The sequence below is a fragment of the Salarias fasciatus genome, chromosome 8, assembly GCF_902148845.1.
Source record: "Salarias fasciatus chromosome 8, fSalaFa1.1, whole genome shotgun sequence".
NCBI classification, from domain to species: domain Eukaryota; kingdom Metazoa; phylum Chordata; class Actinopteri; order Blenniiformes; family Blenniidae; genus Salarias; species Salarias fasciatus.
The window spans coordinates 7456188-7482854 of NC_043752.1; the positions used below are offsets into that span (position 1 = coordinate 7456188).

The 26667-nt window shown below is 41.0% G+C and overlaps 1 protein-coding gene across 2 annotated transcripts in view; it reads right to left on the bottom strand.

The window, feature by feature from the left end:
* LOC115392880 (zinc transporter ZIP11-like) overlaps positions 1–26667 on the bottom strand; it is a 70041-nt gene that overhangs the window by 27597 nt on the left and 15777 nt on the right. For both annotated transcript variants that reach the window (XM_030097540.1, XM_030097537.1), the window contains exons 2-3: positions 15206–15373; positions 9165–9234 (exon numbers count right to left, since the gene is read on the bottom strand). In XM_030097540.1, the coding sequence (XP_029953400.1) occupies positions 9165–9234; positions 15206–15373 (238 nt within the window). The remainder of the gene's footprint in view (positions 1–9164; positions 9235–15205; positions 15374–26667) is intronic.

Sequence of the window (26667 nt, forward strand, 5' to 3'; positions counted from 1 at the left end):
CAACCGCCGCCAGTCGACTACACCAGATATGTCAACACACTGCTGTCTCCAGACAACTGGGAGGGTTTTGGAATTGACAGGTTGGCAAGTTGGCATAAATAATCCAGAAAAAAACATTTGTCGGTATCAGGTTTAACAAAATATTTTGTGAATTATTTTGACACATTTTGACCACAATTTGCAGGAAGACATGTCATAGCTGCATAATTAATGTTCATATGAAAGTCATTATGATGAAAATATCTAACAAACTGACATCTCCTCTCAGTTCCCTGGACAGATTCTCTGGACTCAACTCGAATGCAGAGCTGATTGCTTACAGAGAGGTCTTGTATAAAGTGGAACTGAGAGATATTGGAAGTCCTGTGGAAAGACTGGGTAAAGCATTGAGTGGCTTTACACCGGTGCCGAATGCTGTGGGACTGGGGGCTCTCGTCATTTCTCTGATCTTGGAGATAGTTGGAAAGGCCATGAATAAACGAACCATGGGAACAGCTGAGATGATAGAGAGGGTGTTTGCCCAGGAGAAAGCCAGAGAGGTGAGAACTTTCAAGTCTTTGCAGTAATAAACCCATATTTTGAGCTTGCCACACAACATAGTGTTATAATTGACCAGCAGTTAAGGTGGAAAGGTTAAAACTTTCCCTAAATAAACAGAATAAGCTGATTGATTAATTGTGGTTAATTATTCATGTGGGATTTCTTCATTGCCCCAATCTCATGTCAGCATGAACAAAGCTGAGACCCAGTTCAAAGCTCAGCCCCTAAAAATTAAGAAACCACCTGTGAATAGCAAACTAAGCACATTTCAGGAACAAACAATAACTTAGAGTAAATGTTGTACTCTGTTGATCATGCAGCAAGCAAATGTTCGAATTGAGAATGAAACTTGATTAAAATCATAAATACACTACAATTCCTCATCATTTCTTCAATACTACTGAGTGAGCAGCTGCTCATCCACAGCTCTCAATCAATCACAAAATATAGTTTGATGTCTCACAACTCTTATTCACATTTGCACAACAATGTTTTGAAGATGTGCCATTTCCTAGAAATCCACTGACACAGAAATGGCAGAGACGCTAACAATGTAGTTAATATTTCAGGCCACTAGTAGGAACTGTTGGTTGTTCCTGTAGTGAATCCACACACACACAGAATAATTCCTCATAAACATTAACAGTTTGAATTTCTATGGGTTACCTGACAAAAAAAGTCCCAGGAGAATATGGACGGGATGTCGTGACACTCTGGAGGCCGCCATTGTTATTGTCAATCTACTCCTGAATTAGAAGAACTATTTAATACTGCTGAGGGTTGTATTTACAGTGGCAGTGGTTTTAAAAGGTTGTGTTTTTATCCATTTTCATGGAGTTGAAGGGTTTTCAAGAAGTTGCACTTTCAGTGGCTCCGAAAACGGACACCGAAAGTGCAGTGAAAGTTTTAAATATTCACTTGAAGCCACCAATTCTCAATTCAGTTTCACTACAGACTTCAGGATTGTTCTACTATGGTCACATACTGTCATACTGTACGTCTTAGCTACATGATTTATGTTCAGGATTTCTCACCAACTTGGTGAATTACATTCTGCAATTTTCAATTCTCTTTTTGTCATCTGTGAAGGTCCGAGACCTGATGGAGGAGTATCTAAAATGTCTGCAGGTCAACTTGAGGAACCCACAGCTTCAGTTAGATTCAGCCCGGCAAATACAGACTGATCTCAGTGTCCAGCTCACACGGCTCAAGGTAGTGGGGTTCTTTAACCTGTATTTGAAAGATGATCCCAACCTTTCAGTCTTTGCACATATGTATTAATACTGTGAAACTGTGCATTTGTCTTGCAAAGAATTCCATGCTGGTGGACGGACACATGAACACTCGGTCTCTAAAGCAGTGGATGAACGGAGCTGCTTTCCACACCCAGATGTTGATCCATGAGGATCGACTGCAGGGGGCAGATGGATCCAGAGCCATTCAAGCAGCGAGACTCTACCAGCAACAGACCAATGTCCTTCTTAAGAAATACAAGGCGTATGTATGCACTGTTCTTCAACTCACTCGACACGACATTATTTGTGTTGAAATCACCTGCATGACATTGAAACCATATTGTAAAACGGTGTTTCAAGAAAGTTTCTCTCCAACTCCAAAAACTCATGAATTTGGAAACTGTGTCTACAAACCCAATAAAGATGACTTAGTTGAGGCACTTTTTGCTGATCCACGGATTACTTGGGCAAATACATATTTTTCAACCTTAGAAGCAAACATTCCAACACTTGTGAGCCAAAAGAGTGATTTTTATGTCAGGAACTAAACTCAGTCGTGTGAAAAGAGCCAGAAAAGCAGGCTGCTGTGGAAAATAAATCACATTTGGTCTCATTGGTGTTGTGGTATTATCTCCCAAGTTGCTTATCAAATTGCACAATTAACGATGGAGAAAATGTTCTCACTTCCAAATAAAACTTTACCCTTTTGTGGTGACTTTAATATTGATTTAATGAATCCGAAGAAACGTGATAACAGATGAATTTGTGAATCGAATGTATAGTATGAGTTCATGTCCTGTTGTAACTCGACCCAGCCGTATAACAGCAAATAGTGCCACACTTATAGACAATATATTTGCTAATATGACTGAATATGTTAAAGCCAGTGGTTTTATGATATGTGACTTAACTCACCATTTACCAGTTTGGTAATGGTAAAAATCATGAGCCGTCACTTAATATTGATGGTGCACTAATAAAAATGGTGTCTGAAAACAAGTTTTTGGGTATCATTATTGACAATAAATTAAATTGGAAACCATACATTAGACACATTCAAAACAAAATATCAAAAAATTGGGGTAACAACTACAAAATTTCTTTACTTTCCCTTTTAAAACTCCAAAAAAGAGCAGTCAGAATAATCAATAAGGCTGGGTATTATGAAACTTTGAACAAATTATTTTTAAATTCTAAACTATTGATACTCCATGATCTAGCTGATTTTTATACTGCGCAACTGCTTTATAAAGCCAGTTAATCCTTGCTCCCAGGACAAATTCAACATTTATTTATAATTAGAGAAGGAAAGTATAATTTCAGAAGATGTATGAACTTCAAAGTACAGGGGGCACGAACAACTAGAAAAAAGCGTGTGTGTGTCTGTCAGAGAGGTTCGGCTTTGGAATGGACTGGAAACACAAATTAAGCTATGCTCAACTCTGTACAAATTCAAATCAAAGTATAAACGAACGGTTTTAGTTCAGTAAATGGTTCAGGAAGAGTTTCAACTCTTGGAGTAACTGATTTACCAAAAAGTACTGTGTAGTCTGTGTGTGTTTTGTTGTGTAGATAAATCAGACTCATTATTGGAAGGTGTTCAGAATTTAGATTACTCATGACATCTTATGTCATATTTTTTTTTTTATTATTGGTATTGTTGCACTACTAATCAAAGAGAGTAGGACAGGCGAGGCATGGACCTGTTGAATAGAGGATAGGGATGAGCCGAATACTCGTTTTAAATGAGTACTCGTTACGGATAATGCATTTTTTCCGAATCCGAGTATAGCCCGAGCATTGTCTGTCATTATTCGTACTCGTGCTGATGGGAAATCCTCATTGGTCCTTCATTCTGCTCCGTGCTCCACCGAGAGGACAGGATCCTTGTGAGAGAAGCCAATCGGGGCTGATGAATTAAAAATGCGGTATTTTATTTCTGTGTAGCGTGCATTGTGCCTGAAGAAAACCTTATAAGGTTGAAACGTCGGGCGATTGTGCATGCTCAAGGTTTTTTTTTTCCCGAGGGTTTTTAAGTTTCGTTTTCTTTTTTTTTTCTTCCTTTTTTCTCTTCTTTTTCATAACAATTTGGGCTTGTGCTCCACTGGGAGGGTGTGATCTGTGGAAGAGAGATGATAACTGGACCGCTATTACTACTACTTCTGTTACTAATTATAATATTAATAAGAATGATGAGACTTGTCCTATAGAACAAAATAATGGGGGGAAATGGTACATCTTCAGGGATGTTGCAGGATTACAAAATGAATGGGTATGCTGAATGCATGTTTGTGGTGTGTATGCATGTAGGTGTGAATATATACATAAATGTATTTAGGTATACATGGTGTTAACAGATGTCCTTGTCATTGGTGTATATATGTGTTTACAGCTGTATCTGTGTTTGGATAAGCACTTGTTTAACAGTACTTGCTGTGCCTTTCGTTATTATTGTAATAGTTTTGTTTTTTTTTTTTTTTAATTATTATGAAAGGATAATGTATATAGCAGGGCCTGGGGGTAGGCATAAAGCTCATTAGTTTCGGCCTACTCCTTTTGAGCTAACAATGTCAATTTTCCATTTTTTTCCCCTCTCTTTTTGAGTGTAAATGATGTTTGTGGACTGCTCAAATAAACTAAACTGGACCGAAGGCAACCCCACTCACTGTTCTGTCAGTAAGAGAATAGATTATTTTATGTGGTTTTCAAATCTTTGGTTCATGAGTTTTTAATGACTTATTTGTGTTCTGTTTGATTCATGCTTCAGCCCTCACATTAAACGTTTGACCACTGAACGTGTCCTTGTGTTGTGTTCTTGGTAGTCACCCTGCAGCAGGAAGTTGTTCCATGGATCGTACTTTTTTATCTGACAAGAACTGTTCACAACAACCTACTCAATTCACGCTTCATTTGGTCCTCTTTTAAAAAAAAAAACAGCTGTATCATTTTGATGTGATGTTTTCAATGGACACAAATAGAGCTAAAACACAGAGAAAGCCATGAAGAAAGTTCAGTCAAAGTAAAAGCACACAGTAGGACATTGAACCTAAAAAACAAAAGTAAATATTTTTTTGGCTTCATAAGACTACACGGTTTCTTTGCTTGATGTTGTCAGACGTCATCTGCCCACAAAACAACTTCCAATACTATTCTGCTGAAATGTGGCACAGGAGAATTTATATAAAGGGTTACATGCTGCATTGTTGGCTCTTAATCTTAATGGGGAATTTATGTTGTTTCAATGCAACAAGTTATACGAAGGTCTTTGGTCCGATATGATCAGCACAGAAGAATTTTTGCGCTCAGATGATTCTTTTGTTTTTGGCTTTTTCCATGACAACAGCAAGAGATCAACATGGGACAACAATCATCGTCAGAGGTGCAACCAGTCAACTACACCAGATATGCCGATGCACTGCTGTCTTCAGACCACTGGCAGGGTTTTGGAATTGACAGGTTGGCAACTTGACACCCAAAATTCAGGAAAAAAAACAAAAAAACATCACTTGTTGTCAAATCTAAACAATTTGATATTTTTGACCAATATTTGGAAGAAGATTTGTCAAAGCTACTGTACATAACGTTCATTTGAAACTAATTATGATCGAAATGTCTATTTAACAAGCTGACATCTCCTCTCAGTTCCCTGCAGAGATTCTCTGGACTCAACTCGACTGCAGAGCTGAATGCTTACAGAGACCAGGTCTTGTATCGTGACGAATTGACAGATTTTGGAAGTGCTGTGGAAAGAGTTGGTCAATCCTTGAGTGGCTTTACCGTGGTGCCCAATGCCGTGGGATTGGGCGCTCTCGTCATTTCCATGATCTTGGAGATAGTTGGAAAGGCCATGAATAAAAAGACCATGGGGACAGCTGAGATGATAGAGAGGGTGTTTGCCCAGGAGAAAGCCAGAGAGGTGAGTACTTTCAATTTCACAGGCCTTTTACAGTAATAAATAATATTCATGCAGGATTTCTTTTTTGCCCCAAGCTCATGTCGCCATGAACAAGACTTACAGTCTTGGTCATTGTTCACTTTCAGTCCCTGAAATGGACACGACGGCACGACAGCAAACTGAGCAAATAGCAGTTATAAACAGCAACTGTTTGAGTACAATGTCAATCATGGGGCAAGCAAATGTTCTATGTTGTATAATACTGCATTGTAGTTTACACAATGCTTTTCCATCGACAAATGTAGGCTTTCTCTTCAGAAGCCAAGGTGCTTTATACATTGTCACTCTGCAGCCTCTTGTGTCTCGGTTTTGGACTACTGGACTCTGAAATAAACTCCTCACAATGCAATCCATTATGTCAGTCCACATTTCTTTGTCGGTCACCACAGGGTGGAAAATGGAGACACAAGAGGTATGTAAAAATGACCAATGTGGTAATTTTCTTGTGGATGACAGTCTCAATGAAGGCCAATGAAAAAAATCATGGATAATCTGCAATTCCTCATCATCTCTAGTCAAGGTTTAAATTCTACTCAGTGAGCAGCTGCTCATCCACAGCTCTCAATCAATCACAAAATACTGTTTGATGTGTAAAAAATCAGATACAGGACGTTAAATTAATTAAGTTAAATTACAACACAGAAAAATCAATTCCAAGTGTGATTCTCAAATTCAGTGAATAAAATGATGGTCCCTGTTTACATGACGATGTGTCGAGTGAAACACATTTTTGTGAAAGAAAAGTTTCACATTTACACGGCAAAGTTTTGAAAATGATCCATTCACATGAAATCCAGTGAACCGGAAAGGACATGATGTTGTTCGTACGGAGGGTCACAAGTTAGTGCTGCTTCTTGGTTCTGTAGTGAATTCACACATCCTCTTGTTGTCGTCTGTGAAGGTCCGAGACCTGATGGAGGAGTATCTAAGACGTCTGCAGATCAACTTGGGGAACCAGAAGCTTCAGTTAGAGTCAACCCGGCAAATAGAGGCTGATCTCAGTGTCCAGCTCACACGGCTCAAGGTGAGACCAGTCGGGTTCTTTAATCTGGATTTGAAAGTTGATCCCAACCTTTCAGTCTTTGCACATAAGTACTAACACTGTGAAACTGTGTACTTGTCTTTACTTGCAAAGAATTCCATGCTGGTGGACGGACACATAAACTCTCGGTCTCTAAAGCAGTGGATGAACGGAGCTGCTTTCCACACCCAGATGTTGATCCACGAGGCTCGACTACAGGGGGCAGCTGGATCCAGAGCCATTCAAGCAGCGAGACTCTACCAGCAAGACATCAATGTCCTTCTTAACAAATACAAGGAGTATGTACTCACTGTTCTTCATATCATTCCAGAACACCATGCTTGCTTCAAGATCTGCCCGCCACAAAGCCAATGGAATTGTGAAGTGTTGTTTCTCGAGAGTAAAAGTTCGTCTGACAATCCAAAAGTCCTTGAAATTCAACACGAGTGTGTCGTACACGTTCATGAAGACAAAGTAGTTGAGGCACTCTTTTCTGAACCACGGATTACTTGGGCAAATACTTATTTTTCCAATTTACAAGAAAACATTCCAACACTTGTGCGCCAAAACGGCGATTTTTATATCAGGACCTAGCAACAGATGGTGTTACAGATGGTTCGCGAAATATAACTGAGAAAAATCATTGGTCCTCCCAGACCATTTTGCTTATATAGTGTCTTCGTCCTGATGCCCAGCTCAGATGTTATCGTAGAAACATATTTTTCCAGGTTTATTTTTTACAGTCACAGTCAACACTCTCTGTCGTATGCTGCTTTACATGACGCTTCTCTTCAGCAGGTTGACCACGAGACTCAGTCCCTCAGTTGAGGCTGTCATTGGCCACATTTTCAGTATTTTGCATTGGTTTCTTGTTTGTTCCTTTTTCCCTGGTGGGGCCAATAGTCCCCATCTACTTCCTTAAATATTAGTTTGTAAGTCAGGGAAGCAGCCTATTCAAATGTACCACAGTGTAAGACAGGGTTTCTTCCCATCTTTTGTTCTTTGTCATCCTCATATCAGATCTTATTTCATTTTGGGGTGGTTTACTGATTAGTGTCTGGTCACTTAATTGTGGCAACCTTGTCTAGCTGAAAGAAAAAAATAAACACTTAATTTTGCATCTATTAATGGCTGTTGGCTTGATTTTGTTCTTCTTTGATTTTATGAAGTTAACTAGGCATCAAAACAGAACCACTGTTCCTCACAGCTTTAACTTAGAAAGCAAAAAAAACTATAAGTCTTGGTAATTGAAGAATACTGTTTCTGCAGTACCACAATGTGACCACTGGGTCTCAGTAGAATGCAACAAACAACTGCCATTCTCTCGTGCTTAACTTGAACTCACGCGCACACACACACACACACACACACACACACACAGACACACACACACACACACACACACACACAGACACACGCTCAGTCTTGTATTTCTATCCTTGTGGGGACCGTCCATTGACTCCCATTCATGTCTAGCCCCTAACCCTGACCCTTACCCTAACCCACACCACAACAAAGCCTAACCCTAAAGAAATGTTTTTGCACTTTTACTTTTTTCAGTAACAACAACATGGTCAAGAAAACACTGTTTCTCCTACTTAGGACTGGAAAAAGGTCCCTACAAGGCACGTCGTTCCACGTTTTGCTATCCTTGTGGGGACATTTGGCCCCAACAAGGATAGAAATACGAGAACACACACACACACACACACACACACACACAATGTGTGACATACAACTTGCTATTACAATAAAAAACTGTCACCGTTTGCAAAGAGGATGACCACAAAAAAGATACATTTGCAGGAAAGGTAACAAGGGATTGGGCATGTTTAATTGATGACGTATTGAGATATTAATTGAGTTGAGTGCCAAATTTCTAAGCCTTATCTGAAAGACATGGGACTGTCACTTTATGTAGAATGATCTCTTGTTTATTTCCAGTAAATCATCTCAGTAAGACTTTACAACTTTACAGGTAATCATTAATCATACATGAGAATGCAAACTGAAAAGGTAGAGGTCACGGTTAAAGTGAAGTGTATTCAAAAGCTTCGCAGTGAAGTGTCTGTGTGACAGGCACATGGGCTCCAGGGAAGGTTGGAGAGGCAGGCTGGGCTGGACTGACAGTTCTACGGTGCAACCACTAGCTGTCAGCAGCACACAGGACAGGATGGATAACAGCCGCGGGATGAAAACCTCAATGCATTCTTAGAGTAATCTGAACCACAGGGAAGTAAAATCCCTTTTTATTTTTTCACATTGAATTAATCAAGTTTTATAGCGACTATTTCCTTTTCATTGAATAAACGCCTGTTATAAAACCACTCATGGCAACCAAACCAACTTGTATCACCCACAGCACAAATCGATTCCTTCGGATGAGTATGTACTTGCTTTCATAATATCTTACCTGGCACTCTCAAAGGTAGCAGATGAAGTCTTTCCTATAGCTCCAAAGCCAACTCCAACAGCCAAGCCCTCTGTAGGTAAAACAACATAAAAACAAAAACTCAAAAAGACATCTTTAAAAACCCTGAGCAAATAAAACATGAGGTGAAAGAAAGGATTAGTCCGTCCATCTTTCATACCTGCTCCATCCACATCAGCAGGGATAACAGACTGTCAGTCCACAACAGGACCCACATCGTCAGAAAATATAGATTCACATGATAACCACAGAAACTGGATTGTGGCAGGAAGTGGAAGGAAAACCATGAAAGTACACAGAAAACGATGAAATTCCACAATAAAGGGACACATTTGAATCATTACATTTATGGCGTAGGATTTTAGTGATCCTGTCCTCAAGGGATCACCAGCTTACCATGGTGGGAAGGTTTACATATCTTCATAATCCCTAGAGCTATGCTGGTTATGTCAGGTCTAGAACTCCTGGCAGGGTCACCCATGCTCAACAAGTCGAAGGATATAGAGTGATCCTAGTGGAAACACCCCAAAATTGCCAGATTAGCTCAGGACTTCAGTAAGTAAGCAGTAGTGCTCAATCTTGTGAGCAAATCAAGTTTCAGGTCTGACACATGCACCGTGTGTTTACTACTCATCTATTCCTGATCGCTAAGAGAAGAAAGTGGACCTTAATCTTCAGCTGTGATGATTTTCTGCTCATGATTCTCTCCTCCTCCATTTGAATCCATGATTTCAAAACTACCCCCAACCTCAGGGTTTGAATAGCTGAGAGCTTCCTGTGCAGCTTCCCTTTACTCTGATGTCTCATTTGTTATGCCTGTCGCGCACACTTAAACTACACACCATTCAAACCGAAGCTGAAAAGGTCACAGAGTGCGACGTATCCATGAGTATCTGAAACGTGTGTGTGGTTGCATGTGCATGTGTTTGTGTGAGCAGAGTCACATCTACAGGCTGTTTTTGCATTTCGCACCCATCTACAGAAAGGCAGCCTCTCTCCTGACGTGCAGTCACGACCTGCCATGCCATTATCGGCTTGGCTAATACAAAGCCGAAACATGCAAATTCCGATTTTCTGAGCTTTTTCTGGTCACGGCTCCCGTTGGAAAAACAGATGAGCGCGAGCATCCAGGAGGAAATTATGCCCACAAGTCATTTGCAGAGCTGTTTACTCACTGCCATCGAAAACTGCATGTAACTGCACTGATTAAATTCAAAACACTTTTCCTTACCTAAGCTGCCATTTGAATCTTCGTTGGGTTTCATTACAAAAACAACCAACAGTGCCTTCTTGTGGCGAGGCATGCAAACTATGTTTGAGCCTTTCAATTACCAATAAAATACTTGTATAGTAAAAACTAAAATGGCATCTGCTGATTTTGAAAAAATGATTTATTTCAAATGCTTCTCATCTTTGTTTGATTCTTCTTACACACAACTTTATTAATAGCCTACATCAGTTTGTCATGAAAAGGTGACAAAGATAGCAATGGTGTAAAAAAGGAAAAAAAAAAAGAGGTATTTCAAACACAGCAAAGAGTGTATAAAGGAAGGAAAAACAGCACAAAGGTAACTGAAGAGTGAAGGGAGATGCTGATGTAAAGAGCCCTGGGGACCGCGCCGCCGCAATCGAACACCTGTCATTATCTCTGATGACAAAGCCCGCCGGTTCCAATCAACGTCTCACCAGCCCCATCCCGGACAGGCACCATTACTGGAAACCTGCGGGTGCGCTTTGCCTTCTGGCTCAATCTTCTGGAAGTGTCAGTCGAGAATGTGTGAACCGAAAAATCTTGAGTTTGAATAAAACATAGAGTGAAGCAAGTGCAACGTCAGGAGCGAGTTTTGAAAACCGACCGGCTCCCACATCCTGAAGATGCAGGACCAAAGAAATGTTTGTTTTGTTTTGCTCAAATAAATGCGACCGGGATTGTATCACACGCCTTCCTCATGCAGTAATGGCTGAGATTGATTTCAGCGGTGCGACTCTGTAAAAGGTCACACCTCGGTAATAAAATCAGTTTCCCCCGTCTGCACTTTTGGCTACAGGACGCGGGTTTCTGAACAACAGCTGCTCACCTGCACACAGCTGGATATGTGATCCAGACACCCACGAGTGTTATCAGAGTCAAATGAGACAGGATTTCTTCCAAAACAGAGTCCAGGGTGAGCAGGGGAGCGCTAAGCACCAGCCCACCTGCCAGCTTGTTCTCACACTGTTTTTTTCTCCCGTTTTAAAGCAGATACTGTGTCTGTCATGGGTTACGATCCCGACAGCCAACTTCAGGTCAATTAAAGATATTCATACTTCACTGGCTCGTCGGTATAAAGTTTGCAGGTTCTTTCAGTGCTTGTGTCGGTTTCCACCGGGTACTCAATGGATTAGCAACCTCTCCAGGGTCCTACCATCGCCTGCTGTCAGCTGGAATCGGCTCGAGGACTTCCTGCAACCTCACGATTTGAAATCCGGCTCATTTGGTGGAGCAGCGTTTGTGTTGCTGTTTCTACTGCAGGTTGAATTTGCTGACAAGGTCTTGTTCAAAGTATTCAGATTTCCTTCAAGTCTCAAAGCCATGCAATCAGGGTGGATTTGTAAAAACGTGCAACAGCTATCGGAAAGTTTTTTTTTGGATATTTCTCTGTATTTTCCACCAGGAGATGTGAGAAAATTGGCTTTATGTTGAGATTGTAGTTATTTTCAGTTGCAATTGTTTGGTTTAGCGAAAATATCAACACTTTCATCATGCGCATTCTGCAGCACAACAAAGAACAAAACTTTAAAGTTTAAATTTAAAGGTTATTATCATCAGTTTGGGACACTCAAGAATAAAATTGGGCTGCATGCGGTCCCTGATTTTCTTACTCCACACAGAAAGGCCAAAGCCCATGACTGAACCTGGATCTTCTGACAGTGAGTCAAAAAGAGCGAAAACATTGCTCCAGAGTGCTGTGGCTCTCTCTCCATCCAGAAATGTGATGTCTCTGGTCATCTCACATGCGTCTCTCACACCACATGCGAGCAGCAACTGTCAGTGACCTTGCTCCATCCGTCACAGTAACAGGGATCAACTCTAATGTTGAAGAGAAGGGATCGCCATCAATCTCCATCCCCGTCTCTGGAGTGTCAAGGTGCGTTCAGATCCTCCTTGAAGATCACTGCAGCTCATTACGCAGCTGCTGTCTGGGTTGCTCGAGGGCAAAATCATGCCTCAGGGGTTCGGTGTTGGTTAATAACGGAACGGCAGCCGTCACATCCGGGACAGAGGTGCTCACGGCGCTTGCCAGATTATAACGTAATGTCAGTCTGACAGAGGCGCCTACCTTTTTATGTACAAAACATCTCATTCAGCAGGCTGCAGCACAACATGGGGTGATTACCGGGGAAGGCCCCGAGGAGTTTCCAGCTGTTGCATGATATGAATACATGCTGCAGAAACACTTTAGAGTCAAACAGGTTCATCTTATTGCTTTTAGAGGGCTGCAACATTCCAAAATCCAACAGAATAAAATGCATTTTAACCAACAAGCATAACAGAGCACATATTCTATTATAGAAAAGGTAAAATATCATTAACAGATGGTTTTCCGAGTGGATAATAAAGAAGATAATGTAAATGTGTTTCTCCATTTCCAATTTTAATGTGAAAAAAGACTTGGTTTGGTGGCATTTTCAACAAAGGATTGAAAGATAAACCAGGACGGAAGCTGGATATGAGAGAAGTTTCTTCTGTAAATGAATTCCAACAACACTGTGTGCTGAGCTTAATGCAGCACGATGCATGTTGCGTCACTGGGGTAGTAATTTTACGAGCTAAGAACTCACCGATGGCCTTCACATGAAACTGTGGGGATACCACACTTCTAAAGGATTTAGTCCTCTTGTCAGACACCTATTTGACGATTTGAAACAGAGTTCACCTGCAAACATACCAACACCTATACCAATTCAGCCTTGTTGTTAGATGTAGAACACGCTGTCTACGGCAGCATTCACACTTCCACAAACACACCACACTAATGCAGCAACTCCATCAAGGTTTGTGCAAACACTAAGGTAAGTAAGCACACCCTCAATCTGCAAACTGGCCACCAGCGCGAGTCTCCTTTTGAACTGGAGTTTGTTGAAATGGTTACAGGCTTGAATCAGGAGTCTGAGAATGAACGCATTTCTCAAATTATGGACAGGTCTTGTCAGATGGTTAGCTGACATTGAAACTTTTCCAAAGATGGAAACCCGATGGATCAATGGTCGGCTTGGAAAGAAGACAAGCAGTCAATAATGTTTTTGCATGGAAAATTTGCAATCTTCATATGAGTGATGCTTTAAACAACAGAGACTTTCAGATCTTTGGAAGCAAAGAAGGGAAATAACTTTAAATCGTTTGAGCAAAGGATAGAAAGGAAACTCAATGTGGTTCACTTCCTCCGACTCATCACAGCTACTTATTCCTCGGGGGCCTCTTTCACAGTGATAATAAACTGCCACACTATAAAAAGCAGCAGTTTGATTAGCGTGATAAAAACTTCAAGGTGTTGACTCGGCCTCTGAATTCCCCAGATCTCAAACCAATCAGACGACTGGAAAAACAAGTCCGGTCTGCGGTAGAACAAGCGTATGTCTTGATGAATGATACCGCAGGACACTGTCAGAGGTCATCCCAAGCTTCAGGCTGGATGAGGCAGAAGACGGCTCAATGTTAGCCGTCCATTTCACTTCACGGTTTGCACAGGAGAAGTATTTTGTAATTTATATGTGTGAACATGCGTTGGCTTTTTTACCCCCTTTGTTATTCATAAACTCCAGAGGAATTTCCCAAATTTACTTCGAAAACAAAACAAAGTGGCCGTCTCAAACTCAGATGAAGTGGCTTGGACCACTTCTGGCACTACTGAATCATTGGAGGGCCACTTCAGAGCTTTTACTTCTCAAAATGCAGCATTTTATTGCACACACACTCACAAATACAACCAACTGTTGGTCCAGGGACGTTTATTCATTCTTTATGAAAAGTCAAATCAAAATCTTTCAATAAACCAAAAAAACTAATAAGCTGTTAATTTCTGACGAGATTAAATCAAACAAAGCATTATTTTTTTTGACAATCGGCTGCCAGAATTTGAAAAATCGCTTGCCGTTTCTCTTGTCTATATCCCTCTACCGTGCAATTTGTATTATCTTCATGGTCTTGGATGAGAAAGAGACAAAAACAAAACCAGAAGACCAGATTTGGTGTTGAGCTTGAAGTCTGACTGACGGGCGGTTCGTCTAATGAGCTCGTTAGGACTGACAGAACGGTATCTGTTTGACCTCTGTAGTGTTCAATAATGCAAGGCTTATTCCAGGGGAAACCAGGCGGATTGACGGGACTTTTCCATCATAAATATTCAAACGATTGATTTGAAGGGTGAAAATGAAGTCAGGAAGCTGTACTGCTGAGTCTCTGTGGCACCAGTTAAACTGCTGCTGTAGTCACGCTGCATGTGTGCCACACCGGCCGTACAGTAGGACACAGTGCTGGATTTTTATCGAACAGTAGGACATGATGCATGATTCTGCCCTCTCTCTCACTGACAGTCAATGACCCTGATCTTGTCACCCACTCCCTTGCGGTAGTTCCTCTTCAGCTCGTCACCGGGGATGAATCTGTCTTCTCGCTTCGAGTAGAAGACAAAGGTCCACGCGTTTCCATGGCGACTTATCCATATGGGTTTACTGTAGTGAAATGCTGAAAGTCACATGTTTGTGGTCCTCTGACCTGATGTTTTCTCCCAAGCTAACGCCTGTCTGTCAAGTTGTTACGAACACTTCGGCTACATGAGATCATGTTTCAAATGAGGTTCAGTGGCATCATGGTCATTTCTTTGGTCATTTCTTTCTGAACCAAGGAAGTTGATTGCAGAAACTACCCAGCAAAATACTGCACTAGCAAAAGTTCATCCACTGTCTTCGACAACAGATTTGAGAGTTCTCTTATTAAAAGCATCACTTTGACACACCTTGTGCTTCCTGTGTTTTGCTCTCACCTGGAATGTTATGGATGGTGATGGCGAGAATGAGGAGGAGAATTCGCCTCCAGCTGCTCCCCGACTGGCCAGCTCCTTCCTGCTGTTTGCTCCCAGGCTCCTGTCCTTCCGAGAGGCCTGAATGTGGTCCTCTCCGTCTCTGGTGGACGTCTCCATTCTCGATTTTATCTGTGTGCCGGAGAAGAACAACGTCGAAATGAAAATGACGCAGAGACTGTGAAACATTCACACTCATAAGCTAGAAATGGTCAAACATTCATCAAATGATCAGGTTGTGGTTGTGCGAGGAAGCCTTCCAGGTGAGAGCTTGCTCAGAACGGATTGTCCCAACATAAAAGGTCAAGAAAACCCTTCGAGGCTTTTCCATGAGTCATAGTTGAATCCAGGTTCAAAACAGAAGCGCTTGTCAGATGGTGGGAGAACGCCTGGAAGCCCGCCAACGTTGTACGGCTGCAACTAACGAGATCTGGTGAATTCTTAAATATAAAATTAGGTCATAAAAGGGCAGCCGAGTGAGAGGAAGGATTTAAACTCGTCTTCCAAACGTTTTCATGAAGAAACCTTCTCTGGAAAAACCTTTTGTCATCATGATCAACACATCTGAATGTAGTATTTGAAGTAAAAATTGCAATAGTTTTTGTCTAAAATCTAGCATTAGTTTGTTCCTGGACCGTCTGGAAGAGATTTAAAAAAAAAAAAAAACTCATGATGATCCTTTTCACTGAACACATTTGATTGGATGAAAACAGAACATATCCTATTTGTTCATTCTACACACTTCCTTCAGTCGCAGGGCTGATTTGGGTGCAAGCTGCTCACTGCAACGCTCACTGCAAATATTCCTTTCCCTGTGAAAATAACCGACACTGAGAGTTTCAGCAATCAGGAAAGTGAGGTTTTGTCAGACCTCATGATTAGGGAGGAATACAGTATGACAGCGCAGCCATCAGCAAGGCAACTCTCCTCGCTTCTTGGAGTGGTCGGAGGAATTATGATTGCAAATTGCAAATATTCTGCTGCTGCTTCTTTTTGTACAGTGGGACTAAGATAATTTCTTTAGACATAGGGTCTGAGTGTTATAATTCGAGAGTGTAATCATGAGTGAACATCTCTGTAGATCGGTAATACCAACAGATTGCTTTGATTGGGGCCTTGACGGGATTCAACAAGAATGGGAGCAAGCTGATGATGAGAAATCAAATGAGTGGAGTGGTGCAATCTTAAAAAGACTTCATGAACTGCGGTGATCAGGATAATTATGCGCTTCGCAATATTAATCAGCGGTTATGTTAGTCTAAATAATACAAAAGCTTATGTTTTCAGTGACAGCTGCCTTTGAGGCCTGAGGCTAATCAAATAATTACAGTATGCTGTAGTTAATGAAATTTCTGCATACAAGGACATTCTTACAGACAATGAAGCTGGGTCGCTGTTATGGTGACTCTCAGCTATGAAGCTACCGAATCTCAGTAGGAAAATGGACTGGGAGGCACGCAACTCACGAGTAGAGTTTTCAAATCAATCCTCGACTAAAAGGTGACGGAAAGCTGAGGATGAACTGGGAATGGTTTGCATCACTCAGACAGAAAATCCTCATGAAATGTGGTGAGAGGTTTGATCCAGTCTGCACTGTTAACTTAATTATGTAATAACTAACACCTCGAGTGTGAGCTGTGGCCTACTTTCAAGCATTTTTGTGCCAAATAGCAGAATTTAACGCCAGAGGGGATCTGCTACAATCAGCACTGTCTGAAAAGCTGAGCATGAGAAAAGACATTAGGCCATGACTCTTACATTATCCTGCCGTAAAACAGACTAACAAAACCATATAATACCATCTCAACGCAGTGAGACGATGACTTATCGATGGGAGAATACCGAGCTCAGCTCTTCTCTGGTGAATCACTCCTTTTCTCCAATAAACTGACCATTATCTTTGCGCCTGGTACTGCACTGATAACAGGTTTCGTAGTCCCCCGTTTCAGGACATTCCCAGGTGAAAATATCTTCTCAATATCTTTCCAATATGAACTCATGCAAATAATCTGCCTGATTGAAAAGAGACCAGCGTGACGAGTCTTTCAGTCATTTCGGTATTCTCACGCTGTACGCGCTGCAGGTACAATTTAAACTGCACCTAGAGGCCTGAAGCAAAAAGTCCTTCTTACATTTGTCAGACTATGTTCATACATCAGTTATTTATCGTCAAAAATAAGCAGATCGATGGAGGTAGAAACCACATCACACATTCTGTGAGGGTGCCAGAAAGTGGGAAACAAATTATCAAAATAGCAGCTAGATAGTTGTGTTCTCCTTGAATATACCAATTTAGTTACGGATGAAGAAATAGCTCATTACAGCTCGAACTATTGACCCAATCTTGTGGGTATATAAAAAGAGTCCAATAAATCATGACGGAAAAACATTTCTGCAGAGCTTCTGGCATTTTCAGAAACTCTGTGAACCAATGATAAAGAGTTTCAAGATATTTAAGGAATACTTTTGTCCTTATCCAACTCCCATCATGCACAGTTTGAAGTAAAGTGGAACCGAATGATCGTCAGTAAATTTAAAATCGGCCTCTTTAGATGCCAATCCGATGTGGGATCTAGATTGTTGGATGACTATTGATCTTTTCTGAAAGGTCTTTTACTGTCGTTTTGTCAGCTCGTGAAAGCTTTATTAAAGCAGAGCAGGTAGATAAATATGTGCTCGTCATTCTGTTAATGCCTTTTTTTTTTTCTTTTTCACAAACTCGACTCTCTAAACCTGAGAACAGAATTCATTTTCAATTTATCATGCCCAACAGAAATAAAAGCACAAAATCACCCGAGGTTATTTGGCAATACTGTCAATGATGCAACCCAACAAGAGGCAAATATTACAAGATAACCCAGACAGAATTGCTCAGAATTAACCATCCCATTAATATTCATGTAGATGCTTGTATATGTGATTGGCCTTCAATTTGTTCAGTCTGTTATTGCTATTTATTCACATTTAACACTGAAAGGCCTTTTTTTTCCCCCACTCCATTTAGTTTAACAGTGACTCACAAAAGGATTTTCTTTGTATATATTCCTCCTTTTCATTTGTGTTTCAAGGTAGCAGGACATAAGTATCTGACGACATAAATGTCTTGCCTTTCATGCGCTACATACTTTCAAAGTAGTTGGTTATCATTTTCAGCATGTAAGGCTGGATCAGGAATCGTCCCCCACTGACGATGTGCTGCTGAGAATTCTCTTCATGTCGTTACATGAATGTGAATTGCAGCTCCTATTCACAAAAGGAGAGGCCGCTCGCCACAAGGACACATTTAATGGCTTGGCACTCGTGAGCTAGGATCTGATGTGAAAAAGAACTCTGCAGCCGACTGACAATCCCTGCCGGCTTGGTCAAGAAGTTACGTGCACGTGTGGAATAGCGCAGGTTTTTATGTAAGTGACAGTCCACGCAGGGAATAAGAAGAAAGGAGATGCAACGTGATGCTGCTGAAATTTTCAGAGGCGTTACCTCATCATGGAAGCTGAAGGTTGATATATATATACTAAAGTCTAGAGAGGGACAGTCGGAGGTGTGCAAAGCGTCGTGGACGGCACTGTAACCAGAACTCGTAAAACATTCATTTTACTAGTGTACCTTAGATGTTCTACTACTTCACTGACTTGTCTTACTAAAGAGGACAAAGAACTTACAAGTATATGGCCTTTAAGTTGGACATCAAGGACAAGGAATAAATGCTGAAACGGCTTGCCACAGAGCGCAAACTAGGCTGAATACTTGGCCATTATAACCACACAAGCTCTTGTGAAATGACTTCTTTATTATTTTCCCATGTTACCTACAATGCTTTCCCACAATTCATCAGTGTCCTTGTAGTTCAGGCAGTTCAGAATGCGACATGTAGCTGCACTGCAGCATGTGAACCTGCAGCGACGATCCTAAAATAGCTGAACTGGATCGTGTTGTCGTCTAAACTCTAAATTCTTCCGCTTCCCTGACAAGAAATGTGGCCGTCTAGTTCGGATTTTCCGCCTCGCTTTGCAGTGTATTGTTCTGTCTTTGGTTGCGGACGTGCGCTGTTCCGCCTTGGTAACTGCCGCATGCTTTACTGTCAGACTCAATGTTCATGCCGGCTGCTGATACCCAATCCATTTGGGTATGAAAGTCATGCTTGAATTACTCAGTGATAGTCAGCGATATTGAGTGGAAGGCCTTTCTGTGTTTTCACAATCACCGGACCTATATCTTAAAGGTCGTCTGCAAAAACACTTTGGTTGAACCCTTCAACTGTCATCATTCCATTCTTGTTGCAATAAATACTTTCACACACAACTTGACCACGGGTGCTGTCCTGATGCATGGAGACATCTATACATGCAATTTGGTGGCCCTCCAGGCCGAGACATCGAGTCAAGGTTATGAACAAGGCACAAGGACTCACAAGCACTTAGTGGACAGCCATACTTCGGATGGATGACTACATGCACTGCACTTTAAGTAGCCAGTTTAATATTCCTCTCCACTCGTGTTCCATCTGACCACATGACTCGTTCTATAAAGATGCTGCGTATAAAAGCATTTGACTGAAAAGGAGCTGGAAAGTTTGTATTCTGAGAGAGACAGGATGATTGAACTGGTCATCCAGATGACTTCTAAGCAAGATGTTTAGATCTTGTGTGAGCGAGAGTTTTCTCCAGGTAATCCTGTTTCCCAGGTGTTTCCCAGGATCAGTTCTCATGGCCTGTTTACTTGAACAGGGTAAAGACGGCATAAGATGGACGATGGATGGATGAATAAATTGATCTACATCTACAGAAGGTGCAATATTCACAGTTTCTCCTTGTGGGGAAGTGATTACTTTCATATCAGGTTGTTTTGGGTACACCTAAACTGATCAAAACCTTGAGTTTTTTTTAAGAACATTTAATACACACAGTGGCCTACGTTTGAAGGGATCGTTTCATCCATAATGAGTCAACCAATCAGGGAACAAACCATAGTTTACACACTAAATTACCACTTTGGCAGCAAATTATTCAAACATTTCTGAAAATGTGGAGTTAGATTGTGGTCATATAGTTATTCTTCTCTTCAAATCTTCAACTATCCACATGACATTAATTATTCATATAACGTTTCAAAGGTTGACCTTTGTCAAACTGGACTGGAATTTTAAACCAAAGCGTATTGAAATGATGAGAAACCCAGAAATAGAGATTAATGAGCACCATGTATTGTTTAATGTTTGACTATTCTGAGTGGGACGTTTGAGTGCGGGCATGCATACGTAATCACCACTGCAACTGTACGGCCAACGTGACTCCTGAAGGCAGCACTGAAGCTGTTTTAACTGTTTGTTTTCAGAAAACAAAACATGACAGTTCAGCACTGAAAGCCAGTCACACTAAAGAGAGAGTGTGGAGGTACATAAAGCAAAGCTGACAAGACAGCCTGTCAAGTATCGACTTCAGAAAGCTTTACGAGACAGTTAGATGACTCCCAAGGGATCCGGATATTAAACCTGTCAGCGAGACAAAGTCTAATCCTAATGTTTTGTTTCTTGAGTTCTTTGTCGACAAAGCGCGTTACTCATGTACTGCAATGCAACACTTTCCAGTGATTTAAGGAATCTATTTCATGATACAGCTCGGTTTCCTGTTTCCTGTATTATGCAGGTGAGCATGGTTTACTTTGGTCTGTCTTCGACAAAGACTTACACAGTATTGGAGCAAGAATCTCTGGTTTGGGTAAAACTTTAAGGAGGTTACTCTCTCAAAATGAACAGTTTTACCTTGAGTTCTGAAGAGGACTCTGACATCTCAAAACACTCTTTTTATGTCCAGCTTGACTTTGTAAGGGCAACTAAGTGTATATGCTTAATCATGCACCCTGTTTTTCCAAGACTTATCTGATTCTTGAAACTAATGGGTGAGTAAGAGTCAAGGTACAGCACCCAAACCGTACATTTTCTTCTTGAAGATGGAAACCTACGAGAAGATGAAATTTTTGTTTTATTCCATCTGAACTACACTGACTCTGTAAAAGGCAAAAGCGTAATTTCTTGGCTTTGGTACATTATGATCCAGAGTAGAACTTTGCACAGTGGTGTCTACAAGTATGCTGCTTCATGCTGGTGTCAGATCTGACTGGGGGATGAATGTTACTGTGACATGCTCGTCCAAGAGTTGGCAGTCCTGGTCATTTGGGCCTTTTTTTGTTGTCATGTGGGCAACCATGCGTATTTTCAAAAGCTGGAGAAAAAAAAATAATAAATTTTTCCACTGGCTACCTTGATCATTGCGCCGTTCAGCCATGAGGCTATAATTTCGTGTTGGTTTTTGAGCTAACATCAGTGGAGGGATAAAAGGGCTTTTCTGTCCTCTGTTTTTCTGTCATAAGCAGTGGGGAATTATGTCTGTTTAGGCACTAAAATTCTACTTGAAGAGGTTCGCACAGCACATACAATACTTGACCTTTTGCCAATGGCTGAACACGCTTCTATCGGGAAACCTTCCCACTCCTTGTTTGTTCAGCTTGTCAGTTCAAACTAAAGGCCTTTTAATGACTTTGTTCCTGACATTTTCTTTAGGGCTCGTCTGTCGACCTGCTTCCTTTCTTGAAGATAAGCTTGGCACTTTGAAGTCCGTTTGAGAAGCAACTATTTCAAAATTGACATTTTTTTTTTCTGATTCTCCGTGGCTTAAATTTGTTTTGCAATTAAAATTTCACATGTATTGAACAACGAAAGAATCAATGTTTAGACAGCTCTGAATGCTCCTGTTTCTGTGATGGTGCATTCAATGTGCACACAACAATGAAAAGCAGTTATTTGCACAGCCAGGGCCTGCCTAAACAATCAGTATAATTTATTGCTGTGCGGCACTGTGTGCATACAGCACAGCATGTAAATTAGTTCACTTCGAAGCACATCGAAGACTCATTTCATCGTAGGTTGCTGTCAGATACTTCTGAACGCCTCCCTCCCTGGCTCAAGCTGAGCCATCATATGTCCAGAAGCTGTCAGTCGAAATGGATTTAAACTGTTGGTGTTGGCTCATCTCAGGCCCTACATTGACATATTTGGGGCACAAATGAAGAGTTTTGGTGAACACTGACAAATTCAATTAAATATAAAAGAACCTCTAACTCAGCTAAGTTCATTATATCTTTATTTTATCGAGAAGCATTTTCTCTTTCTTCTATTTGGACAGGTAGGCTTCAGAAATTTATCTTTTGACAAGTTTCGTATGGATTTTTCCAGGTTGAAATGTTGAATGGCAGCAAAGAAATGCCTGAATCCCCACTGGTTTGAATTCCAGAAGAAAGAACATTTTTGATCAGCTTGGTGTTAGCTGTCTCTTTAGTGTTCAGGATTGGTTTACCACTAAATTAACCTGTTTTGTTCTTTCCCATTAAGGTTTTCACTGGGGAAATCAGAAGCGAGCAGCTGCCTGAACTCCTTTTTCACGGGTTACAGCTTGATGGGATGAGGCTAAAACTAATGATTTTAAATTTCATTAAGTCGACAGTGTTTACTGCTGCCGTCAACTTTAATTTATATAGACAGACTATCGGAGAACATCACAACACAATTTACAAACTCGTGGCTCAGGCTGCCTTCTGCCTTCCACAACGCCAGATATTATATATATATATATATATATATATATATATATACACACACACACACACACACACACACACACACACACGACACATGATTTCAGTTTCTGAACTTGCACAAGAAGCCTGTGGGGTTGATTGACAGGTGGATGGACACACTTCATTGAGGTGATTATCATCCAGTAGAACTCTCACACCCAGTATCGTGACCTTGGGAAGCACATGCACATTTTTTTTTTACACACATTTACCTCGGAATATTGTGCAACTTTGGCTTTTTTAATAAGTTTACTTTTGATTTTCTGACTTCAAGACCTCATTGCCTTGTCCTGCTGATCTTAAATCGTTGTTTAGCTTTGCTCCAGTGCTTATGAATACAGCAGGACACTGTAAATGCATCGTTATCTACTCAATATCTGTAAGAAATAAAACGTATCTCCACATGTGATCCATATGATGGTTTCGTAAATGTACATAAATGTACGGAACAGCAAGGCGCACACAACAAAAAATCCTTCTGGTGCATGAGAAGAACAATGCACTAAGACCACAGTGTGCATAATGCAACAGCAGAGACATGGAGCTGAAGTTGGAGCACCGTCAAAAACATGTAACTTTTAGAGACTCCACACACCGTTGTCGTGTAAACAGACACCTAAAATGCAAAGAAACTTTGCCATTTCCGTGCACAGTTGTCATATAAACTGGTGTTATTTTTCATTCCCCACTTCAAATAATTGAGGTGGATTGTGATCATCCTGTTCAAAAGGAGCTAATATATTTCAAAGAAATGGTAAAATGTCCTGTGTTGAACATCTGACATGTTTATGCCAGCTGTGGATGAAGCAAAGATTCATGATGATTGCAAATCATTGCTTGCTCTTGTTATTTGCATTTCACACACTGTCAAAACCCTTCTCAGCATTAAGGTTTGTTTCAAAAGACCTCGTAAACACGCGTCAGGAGGGTGACAGCGAGCCTGAAACGACAACAAATAGCGATGCTGGAGAATCTGTTGCCATTTTGAAAGGCTCCTCTAAAATCGAATAAGCTTGTGGGTGTCACCTTTGATTGCACCATGAAAAAAAAATTCCAACTTCACATGCTTTCATTCCCTTTGTGGTTTCTGACAGTTTAGAATATTCAAAAGTGAATATGAAAAAAAAAAAATGTCTTGCTGAGAAATAATTACAGGGAAAAGAAACAGTGTGGACTTTGAAAATGGCTTCAGTAAAGAAAAGGTTTGATTTTTTTGGATCTTGAACAGCAAGTTCTTTCTACATGTGGAAACAAAGAACACTGCAGTGTAAGTCCAAACCGCTTGCCCTCCTCTCTTTTCAAGCTGAAATTTTTCAGTCCACTGAATGCAGAATTGAACTCATGCATTGTTCTCCAGTCTGCCAGACCTGAAGAGTAAATCAGAAACCTCTTGTTTTCCGCTTGCCTTAACGTCACACAAACACAATGACTGTGACACCTGCCAATTTTGGATTTCAGTGCGAGATCAACATGTCAACAGTTAAATTCCGGGTCACTGTCGGGTCTCGTGTCGGTGAAAGAATCATCAAGTGACACGAACACAGGTGAGGCAGAGTTCATGATGGGCGGATTGGAAAACCTCCAGCAGAGACGGAGCTGATGAGAAAGACTGATTGCAACCACTTTCAAGAAAATGTCTGCACCGAAGCCGAGAAGCCACTGGGCCCGACGTGCTGTGACGATTATAATTTACCGCAAGATTTGATTTGATGATTGAGCACAGGTAACAATTTCCAAAGAGAGGTCGCCGATTCAGCTTCAAAGGTCAACTTCAGTTCATAGTTCAATGAGGTTAATTAAGCTTTTAGTTTGTCTCTTTGTATTTTATGTTTCTTCTCTTCATTCAAGATTTATTCATCAAACTGTTGACATGTTTCACTGGATGATTCCCATCTTAGTCACTAACTTAAATATTATGAATATCATCTTGTATTAGGAAAACTCCTGAAAAAGTTTAAACTCATATGCCATTCTTGATGAAGGTGGGAGAATCCAGTCGAAACATGTCAAAGGTATATTCTAGGATATGGTCTACGGCAGAAGAGAGAGGCTGCCACTTGCTTTCCTTATTTTTCTGGTGGCCAGTAAACTGCATGTAGATGCAATGTAGACGGAGAGATGGTGTTTGAGCCACTTGTATAAACAACTCAACAATTTTTTGAGTTAAAGATGCAAGTATTTATCTAAGTTTTCAAAGCCATGAATAGCTGCTTTAGTAAACCTTGTTAAATGTTTGTTTATGGTGAAATCAAACAATGCAGAAACCGCATGACAATACCGATTTGTCTCTGCTCTTTCTCATCATTGATCTGAATGTTACCGTGATAACAATGGTGCAGCAATAAAGTTAAATGAAAGTCAATATATATCATTACATATCACTTATTAAAATATTGGAAATTGTCCAATTGTGGTTTCAACTTCTTTAAGGCAGATGTGTTAAGCACGAAGATATAATAATGTGTTTTCTTGTGTTTTTGTCTTTCGAAACCGTTTTCATAAGGAAGAACTCCAACATGCTCAAAGTGCTGAACTCACCCATTAATCTTACACCTTTGGGATGAACTGAAATTAAGACCGTGACCTACAGCCTGACCTTACTAATGCTCTTGTGGCCGGGCGGATGCAAATCCCTTCAGGTGATAAAAAGCCTTGCCAGGAAATAGGCGGCAGCTGTGGCGCCGGCATATTAATGCCGAAAGTTTGGATTAACATGCACAGAATGACAAGCAGGATTTTGTGGAGAGGGTTTGTTGATGAGAGCGCACTCCCTGAAGCAATGGTTTCAGTTTCCAGTTAAAAACATCAATATGGTGCCGACTGAGAGCAACAATAAGAAGTTCTGCTCACAAATAAAATTGTATTTCAGACCATTTGGTGCTAGAGACATTTAATCAGAAAGAAATCTGTTGTATAGGAAACAAAAAACTTATTAATGTGAAATAATGTGGTTCAGTAGACAATCCAACATAAAAGATATTAAAGCATTCTCATATCTGTTTAAATCAGTGGATCAGTCATGTCTAATGAGACACAGTCGTGCTGTTATTGATATACTGTGCTGCAAATGAAGACATAGTATGACCAAAAGGTGCTTCCTCTCAATAAATTACACCTCCTCGGCCCTTTGCTTCCATTTGAACCCCAGCAGGCGTCTTTCATCACCTCGGGGAGCCGTTGGCAGCGCTGGCCTGGGCAGCCTCTCCGATGCCACTGTGATAAACAACAAGCGGTGCCAGAGAGAGTGATGCATCACGAGTGCGCCACAGCTGCGAATGTTCCTCCACATTAATAACGCAAAAGGCTGCGGCTACCTCGACAAAGTCCGCCGAAACACAGACTCACCGAGTTGGAAAAACAAGATCAGGGTGAAAGGAACTCACTGCCATGCTTTTTATGAAAGGATTTTTTTACATTAACAGTGGGTGCAATTATTTCTAATTTCCTGGAGACTGGACTGAGAGTCCCATTCCGCAGCTCTTGATGTATAATGCCGGAGCTGATTAACCTCGGCAGAAGCCCACTTGCTGTCCTTCAGCGGCAGGAGTGACTTCGCTTCCAGTCAGTCACCTCCACCACCCACCGCTGCCTACCGGAGAGCTGCCTGCTATAATCAAAGCACTCTGCCGGCCACTGAGGAGCTCTAGGGGACCCAAGTCAATGTTTAAGGTCAATTTTCATTGACTCTGAACACCTGCAAGGTCCAAACCTGCAGGAATGAACCCACATTTCCTCCACAGCTTGGGGTTTGTGATGCCGGCAATGGCTGGAATGAAGGGAGGCTGCGCCGCTCG